The 9465-nt window shown below is 44.2% G+C and overlaps 1 protein-coding gene across 1 annotated transcript in view; it reads right to left on the bottom strand.

Moving 5' to 3' along the window:
- Nucleotides 1-6783: 6783 nt before the first annotated feature.
- Nucleotides 6784-9465, bottom strand: part of LOC137537855 (kielin/chordin-like protein) — a 267049-nt gene continuing 264367 nt past the window's right edge. The window contains exon 38 of the mRNA XM_068259806.1: nucleotides 6784-7412. Within this exon, the coding sequence (XP_068115907.1) occupies nucleotides 7256-7412 (157 nt within the window). The 3' untranslated portion in view covers nucleotides 6784-7255. The remainder of the gene's footprint in view (nucleotides 7413-9465) is intronic.

Below are 9465 nucleotides of genomic sequence, written 5' to 3'. Positions count from 1 at the left end.
GCCTCTTTAGGCACACTTGTGTCATGTGCTGTCCTGTGTGGCCTGCTGTATCATGGGGCCTCTTTAGGCACACTTGTGTCATGTGCTGTCCTGTGTGGCCTGTAGTATCATGGGGCCTCTGCAGGCACACTTGTGTCATGTGCTGTCCTGTGTGGCTTGCAGTATCATGGGGCCTTTGTAGGTACACTTGTGTCATGTGCTGTCCTGTGTGGCTTGCAGTATCATGGGGCCTCTGTAGGTACACTTGTGTCATGTGCTGTCCTGTGTGGCCTGCAGTATCATGGGGTCTCTGCAGCCACACTTGTGTCATGTGCTGTCCTGTGTGGCCTGCAGTATCATGGGGCCTCTTTAGGCACTCCTGTGTCATGTGCTGTCCTGTGTAACCTGCAGTATTATGGGGCCTCTGTAGGCACACTTGTGTCATGTGCTGTCCTGTGTGGCCTGCAGTATCATGGGGCCTCTGTAGGTACACTTGTGTCATGTGCTGTCATGTGTGGCCTGCAGTATCATGGGGCCTCTTTAGGCACACTTGTGTCATGTGCTGTCCTGTGTGGCCTGCAGTGTCATGGGGCCTCTTTAGGCACACTTGTGTCATGTGCTGTCCTGTGTGGCCTGCTGTATCATGGGGCCTCTTTAGGCACACTTGTGTCATGTGCTGTCCTGTGTGGCCTGCAGTATCATGGGGCCTCTGCAGGCACACTTGTGTCATGTGCTGTCCTGTGTGGCTTGCAGTATCATGGGGCCTCTGTAGGTACACTTGTGTCATGTGCTGTCCTGTGTGGCTTGCAGTATCATGGGGCCTCTGTAGGTACACTTGTGTCATGTGCTGTCCTGTGTGGCCTGCAGTATCATGGGGTCTCTGCAGCCACACTTGTGTCATGTGCTGTCCTGTGTGGCCTGCAGTATCATGGGGCCTCTTTAGGCACTCCTGTGTCATGTGCTGTCCTGTGTAACCTGCAGTATTATGGGGCCTCTGTAGGCACACTTGTGTCATGTGCTGTCCTGTGTGGCCTGCAGTATCATGGGTCCTCTGCAGGCACACTTGTGTCATGTGCTGTCCTGTGTAGCCTTTAATGTCATGGGGCCTCTGTAGGCACACTTGTGTCATGTACTGTCCTGTGTGGCCTGCAGTATCATGGGGCCTTTGTAGGCACACTTGTGTCATGTGCTGTCCTGTGTGGCTTGCAGTATCATGGGGCCTCTGTAGGCACACTTTTGTCATGTGCTGACCTGTGTGGCCTGCAGTATCATGGAGCCTCTGTAGGCACACTTGTGTCATGTGCTGTCCTGTGTGGCCTGCAGTATCATGGAGCCTCTGTAGGCACACTTTTGTCATGTGCTGACCTGTGTGGCCTGCAGTATCATGGGGTCTTTGTAGGCACACTTGTGTCATGTGCTGTCCTGTGTGGCCTGCAGTATCATGGGGCCTCTGTAGGCACACTTGTGTCATGTGCTGTCCTGTGTGGCCTGTGTGTTGCCTTCAGTGTCATGGGGCCTCTGCAGGCACACTTGTGTCATGTGCTGTCCTGTGTGGCCTGCAGTATCAAGGGGCCTCTGCAGGCACACTTGTGTCATGTGCTGTCCTGTGTGGCATGCAGTGTCATTGGGGCGTGCAGGGACACTTGTGTCATGTGCTGTCCTGTGTGGCCTGCAGTATCATGGGGCCTCTGTAGGCACACTTGTGTCATGTGCTGTCCTGTGTAGCCTGCAATATCATGGGGCCTCTGCAGCCACACTTGTGTCATGTGCTCTCCTGTGTGGCCTGCAGTATCATGGGGCCTTTGTAGGCACACTTGTGTCATGTGCTGTCCTGTGTAATCTGCAGTGTCAAGAGGGCGGGCCTCTGCAGGCACACTTGTGTCATGTGCTGTCCTGTGTGGCCTGCAGTATCATGGGGCCTCTGTAGGCACATTTGTGTCATGTACTGTCCTGTGTGCCTGCAGTGTCATGGGGGCTCTGCAGGACTGATGCCATTTTTTGACACAACAGTAGGTCCACTATGGCTGCAAGGAGCTTTTACTAGCAGACGTCTTTTTCCATCCATTACATCTATAAAAATCATCAAAATTACAAGTTTCCCAACTGATATTCCACAGAAAATTGTGCTTGAAACTCCAAAGACCGGATTTTGACAAGTCTACTCAACCCTGCGTCCTATACGAATTCTGGTTTTGTATCTTCCTCTTCTAAAACCCATGTCATAGGTGACCATCAACATGCTGAAACAAAGGTGCAACCTCCTGGCAACTACTGTGAGCTTTTGTCTGGGGAAGAGGCAGAGATGGAAGTCTTATGATATCAGATGCATGGCCTTGCATTATGTCTCTGATGTCTGTGCATTGTTATATCTTTATGTGTGACTAGCGATGGACAAACATGTGAGCCATTCACATTTACCATGAACTTTATGCGAAGTTCGAGTTCGCCCTATACTTTCACATGAAGCCACTTCTTGACAGGACAACCAGTTAAACATTTTAACCACAAGGAATCCCCTTTCCCCCACAAAAGAAATGAACCTGGCAGCCATTTTACAGTCTGCCTAGAGTCAGTATAAGAAACCCTGTGCTGATGATTGAGGGACAGATAGATAGCAGTTCTGTGTGATATAGTGCTTTGAAGTGACTTGTATAGGTGTTATGCTTTTTGCAGTTCACCAGCTAAAGACCCCAATAATCTTTTTGAAGACTGATCCTGCTGTTATTTTTTGTTGCTGTTTGTGACATGCTTATAGTAAACACCATTGTATTATAGTGTAGTATGTGGCGGCATCACTGTTACAGCTTGTCAGCCTGTCATTGTGCTAAAATAAAGTGATTGATTGACCACACTTGGATCACTTGACATTGTCACACAAAGTGTTTAGCATGACTGTCTTTGTAGTGCAGTGTTAGGCTCACACACTGTGCAAAAAGCAGATTGAGTGACTGCAGTGTACTTTAAAAAAATTGTGTTACCTAACCATTGTCAGACAAAGTGACTCACAACACTGTTGAGTTTGTTGTGCAGTTTTAGTCCCACACTCTGCAAGTATAGATGGCCAGAACAGTTTGCTGGCGAACAGTATTCTGCAAACTTCCGCAGCGACCAGCGAACATTTGGGGTGTTCAACCCGCCCCCTATACATCATCATTGAGCTAAACTTTTACCCCTTACCTCACAGTCAGCTGACACATGGCAGCCAATTAGCTAGCAACCCCTCCTGGGCCCCCTACACCCCGATCAAAAGCAGTTGCAAGGGCCATATTGGATTTATTCTCTGCTGGCAGCGAACTGTTAGTGAGAGCAGGGTCAGACTTGCTGCAGATATGTAGGGAAAGCATTAGCTAGCCCTATGTTCTTGTTCCTCACTTGCTATGAAACACCCCAAACAGCCCTTTTAAAGGCTAGCACATCAGTCTTCTGTGTTTTTTTTTTTTTTTTTTGTGTGACACTCCACAGTCCACTGACACCCAAAGCTGTGTGCACACTTCTGCTGTTGCCACATTAAGTTGCAGGCACAGAACCACTCCAGTGCATTATTATTTATTCTGATAGTTCTATTGCATTCCTCTGTGTGAGAAACTCCACAGCCCACTGACATCCAGAGCTGTGCATAATGTGATTTCTGCCCTTTAGGGATTAATTAGGGATTAATTTAAAACCTGACTTTACGTCAACCCTGTTATTTTTGGTGGATTTTTGGCATGGATCCCCCTCTGGCATGCCACAGTCCAGGTGTTAGACCCCTTGAAACTACTTTTCCATCACTTTTGTGGCCAGAAATAGACTTTGTAGGTTTTAAAATTCCCCTGCCCATTGAAGTCTATGGAGATTTGCCAGATCATGAACATTTGCGAAAGTTCACGATCGCGAACTGAACATTTGAGGTTCGCGACATCTCTATCTGCAAGCAGTAGTTTTTTGCGTTTACACATTAACCTCCTGAGCGGTATGGACGAGCTCAGCTCGTCCATCACCGCCGGAGGCTGCCGCTCAGGCCCTGCTGGGCCGAGTTTCCCCAAATAAAAAGCAGCACACGCAGCCGGCACTTTGCCAGCCGCGTGTGCTGCCTGATCGCCGCCGCTCTGCGGCGATCCGCCACGAGCAGCGGCGAAAGAGGGTCCCCCCAGCCGCCCGAGCCCTGCGCAGCCGGACCAATCAGTTCCGGCCAGCGCTAAGGGCTGGATCAGAGGCGGCTGACGTCAGGACGTCGGCTGACGTCCATGACGTCACTCCGCTCGTCGCCATGGCGACGAGGAAAGCCAAACAAGGAAGGCTGCTCATTGCGGCCTTCCTTGTTTGTTCTGGGCGCCGGAGGCGATCGGAAGAACGCCTCCGGAGCGCCCTCTAGTGGGCTTTCATGCAGCCAACTTTCAGTTGGCTGCATGAAATAGTTTTTTTTTTATTGAAAAAAAACCCTCCCGCAGCCTCCCTGGCGATCTCAATAGAACGCCGGGGAGGTTAAAAAAAAAAAGCCTTTGTGTAAAATACATATTTTTGGGGAAAAATGTTGCCCCAAATCCCCTCCGCCATGCCACTGCCTTGATTTTTGTACACTTTGCACACCTTTTTTAAAAGAAATTGTGGCTGCAGAGATTCCCTGAAGGTTTTAGAAGTCGCCTGACATTAAAATCAATAGGTTTTGCTGCGAATGTTTGTCCATCACTACTTGTGACAAAATATCATCTGCCACATCTGCACATGGTAAGAGCACATGAAACAACACAATAACATTAGCTTGGCACCATGCGCATGTTTAACCATGCAAAGATCCGCCAAACTCAGCGAATGGAGAACTTCGTCCAGACACAGGAATTTGCTGAGCCTACTCCCTCTGCAACAGTCCAGCAGTTGCAACTTTCCCTTTTATCTCCCTTTCTGACACACACATAACCTCTACTAAAAAGGAAGGGAAATATGGCATAGCCTCTTTCTCACTTGCATCCGATCAGAATTTCTGATCGCTCGAACGATTTTTCGCTAGAAATTGGACCGTTAGTGGCCAGCTTTAAGGTCCAATTTCTAGCGAAAAATCGTTCGATCGATCAGAAATTCTGATCGGACGAAAAATCGTTCACTACATCATCAACTAACCAATCTTTGCTTCCTATCTATCACGGCCACCAAGAAAATCCAAATTTTCGTTCGATGAAAATTCATTCGGGCGACATTTTTTTCACTCCTTCATAATCGATTGGGTCCACCAATGGAGATTATTTCCAACCAATCCGATCAGAATTTCTGATCGCTCTAACGATTTTTCGCTAGAAATTGGACCGTTAGTGGCCAGCTTTACATTTTCATAGTTTAAAGACCAGACATGAGACAAATTTTTGCTGCAGCAGGTTAGCTTTATTATGTACTGTATATGCAACATAAAATCTATACATAGTTTTCATAAGCCTAATATTGACAGTTATGGCAGGAAAACATTATCTATGTTTCTCATATCACACTGAACACCGTAAAATAAGATGACAGTTTTTCCAATATGAAGTCTTTGATAGCATGAAATTTATATGTTTATTTGTATTTTACATCTTTATCAGATACCTGTCTGTGAACGTAATCAGTGATGATCGCAATCAGCTTACGATTACGTAAACTTTCGTATACATTTTTGCAATTACGCCTATACGTAATTACAAATTGATAATTCAATTGATTTTATATCATCATTCGTAATTTCGCGTGAATTTTCACTAATGTTCACATAATTTTGTGCCGACTTTGGTGGTGAACAGCAAAGTGCCAATATATGCTATTGTCATCAAAATTACTACGTAAGTAAAAGTTAAAAAAAAAAAAAAAAAACATCAGTTTTTGAGAAAATTGATTTTAAAAATGTAAAGAAAGATGGTTTTTAAACTCAGAAAAAATGACAGTTTAAAAACCATTTTTCTTTGCATTTTTAAAATCTATTTTCTCAAAAACGACAAAGTCTTTTTGAAAAATGTTGGTAGCAATAGCATGCATGGAGGCTTTGCTATTACCCGCTAAAGTCGGCAGAAAATTATGTAAAAATTGCATGAAGAATTACACGAAATTACGAAGGATTACAACGAAATTAATTATGATTTTCCCTGAAATTTTGCATCATGATTACAATGTGTAATTGAGAATTACAATGCATAATTACACATAGGTGTAATTTCTGCTCATCACAATACGTAATATATTTGCAATTATGAAAAACATTATTTTAATTAGAAGCAGTTATCAAATACACTTTGAGCTGGGAAATTCCTATTAGGAAGCAGTGAATACTAATTGCTTACTGCTGTTTTTAGGAAATCTTTTTGAGTTTTGTGCTTTATGCATATTTAAAGTTGCTTAAAGGGACACTGTAGGGGGGTCAGGGGAAAATGAGTTGAAGTTACCCGGGGCTTCTAATGGTCCCACACAAACAACCTGTGCCCGCGCAGCCACTCCCCAATGCTCTGGCCCCGCCTCTGGTTCACTTCTGGTATTTCAGACTTTAAAGTCTGAAAACCACTGCGCCTGCGTTGCCGTGTCCTCACTCCCGCTGAGAGCACCAGGAGCATACTGCGCAGACCCAGTATGGTCTGTGCCTGCGCAGTATGCTCCTGGTAACGTCAGTGGGAGCGAGGACACGGCAATGCAGGTGCAGTGGTTTTCAGACTTTAAAGTCTGAAATTCCAGAAGTGAACCGGAGGCGGGGCCGGAGCATCGGTGAGTGGCTGTACGGGCACAGGATGCCTGCGGGGGACCATTAGAAGCCCCGGGTAATTTCAACTCATTTTCCCCCGACCCCCTTACAGTATCCCTTTAAGGGTTGAATTTGTTATGGGATTGAAAGTACAACTGTTAATGAAAGCATAAAGGTGATTGAACTATTGCTCTCAATATCAGTTGGATTTTATTTTCATTGGCTATACCTGGGAGCAGAAGGGATCATAGATAGACCGTAATGAAATGTTATACTTTCTGCTTCTATAATGTTTTCATCTACATAGTATTGGGTTTTATTTTAGTTGCTAATTTGCTGATTTGTTGGTGGTGTAAACTATGTATATTTGGTGCAGATCAATGGGCGTGCAGAGAATATGCTTTATTTTCTTACTGTCTAGTATCTACTGATTTAAATATTGTCATCTTTCAGCTACTGATTTGTATGAAGCAAGGAGATACACCATACTGTGTCAGTGTTAAGCACTGGAGTATGGTATTACATATACAGTGCTCAGACGGCTTGAGAAAGAGGAAATGAAGCAGCTTTGTCTGGGTAGGCTTTTGGTATTGGATGGATTAACTATAAATTACACACACGACATGCACAACTGTCTATGTTTTCATAAGTATACGGAACTGTAGATCCATCGGGACAGTTTAGCTTCACAGTTCTCTTACTTGAGGTTTTCTTATCACAGCACATGCATTGGTTTTTTGTTGTAGATACCGTAGAAACCCTGTAATAGAAGTTATTATTTAGTAAGTAGTCAGAGATATAGCAGAATGAACTTAAAGTAGGCTATCAATAATAAAAAAATATATTTTCAGTTTTAAACAAACATGTCAGGAGCTAAAAAGGTCTATCAGTCGAAGTGGGAAATTTTGATGCTCGCTATCAAAAAAAACGTGGGCGCCACCATAGTCACCATTATAAATGGCTGCTCTAGTGAGACATTTGTATGGGGGAAGGGGTGGTTGAGGTTAGGAGTGAAGGGGGGGTATTTTTAAGGGTCAGGAGTAGGTGGGTGGTTAAGGTTAGGCATGAAGGGTGTTTTTTAAGCTTTAGGCATGAGTGGTATGGTTAAGGTTAGGCGTGTTTTTTTTTAAGTGTTAGGCGGGGGGAGGGGCTTTTACAGTTAAGCATCAGTACAGGAGGGTCCTGTGTGAGAGTATTATTAGGTTTAAGTGAACCCGAGGTAAAAATAAACTCATAGATAGAGATAAACAATTGTAGTTATCCTCCTACTCCTAAAATGACTTTTTTAGATATCCCATGGTTTTATTTTATATTTAAACACTTACAAAGTAGATTGGTTGATTTAATGCTTTGTTGTCTCTGCTTAGTGGCTGCCTATTAAGTGTCCCTAAATGAAAATACATGAACTATTGACCTTTTTTTCCCCTCTCCCCTGCTCTCAGAAGTTGTATTCTGCCAGCAAAACTTTTATGGCTGTAATTTGCTTATCAATGATGTTTATAATATTCCCAGCAAGGCAGAAGCTGTCACTTTCATGCCTTAAAATTAACGCTTTCAGGCAGCAAAATAAAACAAGTCAGGTTATTAATATATTTTGCACTGTACATACACATGTTTATCTTATGTCACATGTCGCCACACGGGTACACTTTAAGTAAAATATATGTTCTTTTCAAACTCACATACAAATCTAAATTTTATTAATGGTATCAAAACTATTGCACACAAGTATGAAAAGGGGGGGAGGTTGCGCATCCCTAAAAACATGCTGCAATTGACTGGTTAATCGCTCAGGCATGCACCACCTTTATTAGGCTGAAAATGCATGCCTTGCGTCCAAAACAAATGCTACATTTATTATACTATGGAGGAACTTTGGCTTCCACTATAGTTTGCATGCAAAGTATAATATACTGGACACTTGCGCCACGGTGAGGCAGACCTCCAGGCAAGTGGCCTAACCTAAATTAAAACAACATATGTATAACCTTGGGAGCAGCTAAGCAAAAATGTGTAACTTACATTTTAATGGACAGCAAGGAGAGGGCCAGAGCATACCACTAAAGCTGCATCTGAAATGACCAACAGCTCACATGTGTAGCACCTCTAATAAGCTATCTGCACACTTCGCATTCAATTCAGATGCAAATCATATGCATAACTACTATTACTTACTATGCAAACGGGAAACTCAGGAATACAGGCTGGAAGCAGCTAACCTGGTAGTTACATACTAGCAAAATTATGAAAAGGGGGGAGGTTGCGCATCCCTAAAAACATGCTTAGGGATGGGCAATCACCCCCCGCCTTTTCATAATTTTGCTAGTATGTAACTACCAGGTTAGCTGCTTCCAGCCTGTATTCCTGAGTTTCCCGTTTGCATAGTGAGTAATAGTAGTTATGCATATGATTTGCATCTGAATGGAGTGCAAAGTGTGCAGATAGCTTATTAGAGGTGCTGCACATGTGAGCTGTTGGTCAGATGCAGCCTTTGTGGTATGCGCTGGCCCTCTCCTTTTTGCACATAAGTACTTGTATAAAAACAAAAACCCGCATAAAACCAACAGTATGAAGCCACAACAGTTGTAATCACCACAGCCGGATGTATGTGCACACAATTCACACTTGCAATCACTCATGGGATCCCCATTCATACAGATTTGTTGCTTAAAGGGAACCTTAACTGAGAGGGATATGTATGTTTCCTTTTAACCACTTAAGTACCAGCAGTCTCTGCCCCCTTAAAGGGAACCTTAACTGAATGGGGGGGAAAAGAGTTTCACTTACCTGGGGCTATTACCAGCCCCCTGCAG

The sequence above is a fragment of the Hyperolius riggenbachi genome, chromosome 11, assembly GCF_040937935.1.
Source record: "Hyperolius riggenbachi isolate aHypRig1 chromosome 11, aHypRig1.pri, whole genome shotgun sequence".
Lineage (NCBI taxonomy): Eukaryota > Metazoa > Chordata > Amphibia > Anura > Hyperoliidae > Hyperolius > Hyperolius riggenbachi.
The sequence above is the reverse complement of the archived record's forward strand: the minus strand, read 5'-3'. Positions and strand labels throughout refer to the sequence as shown.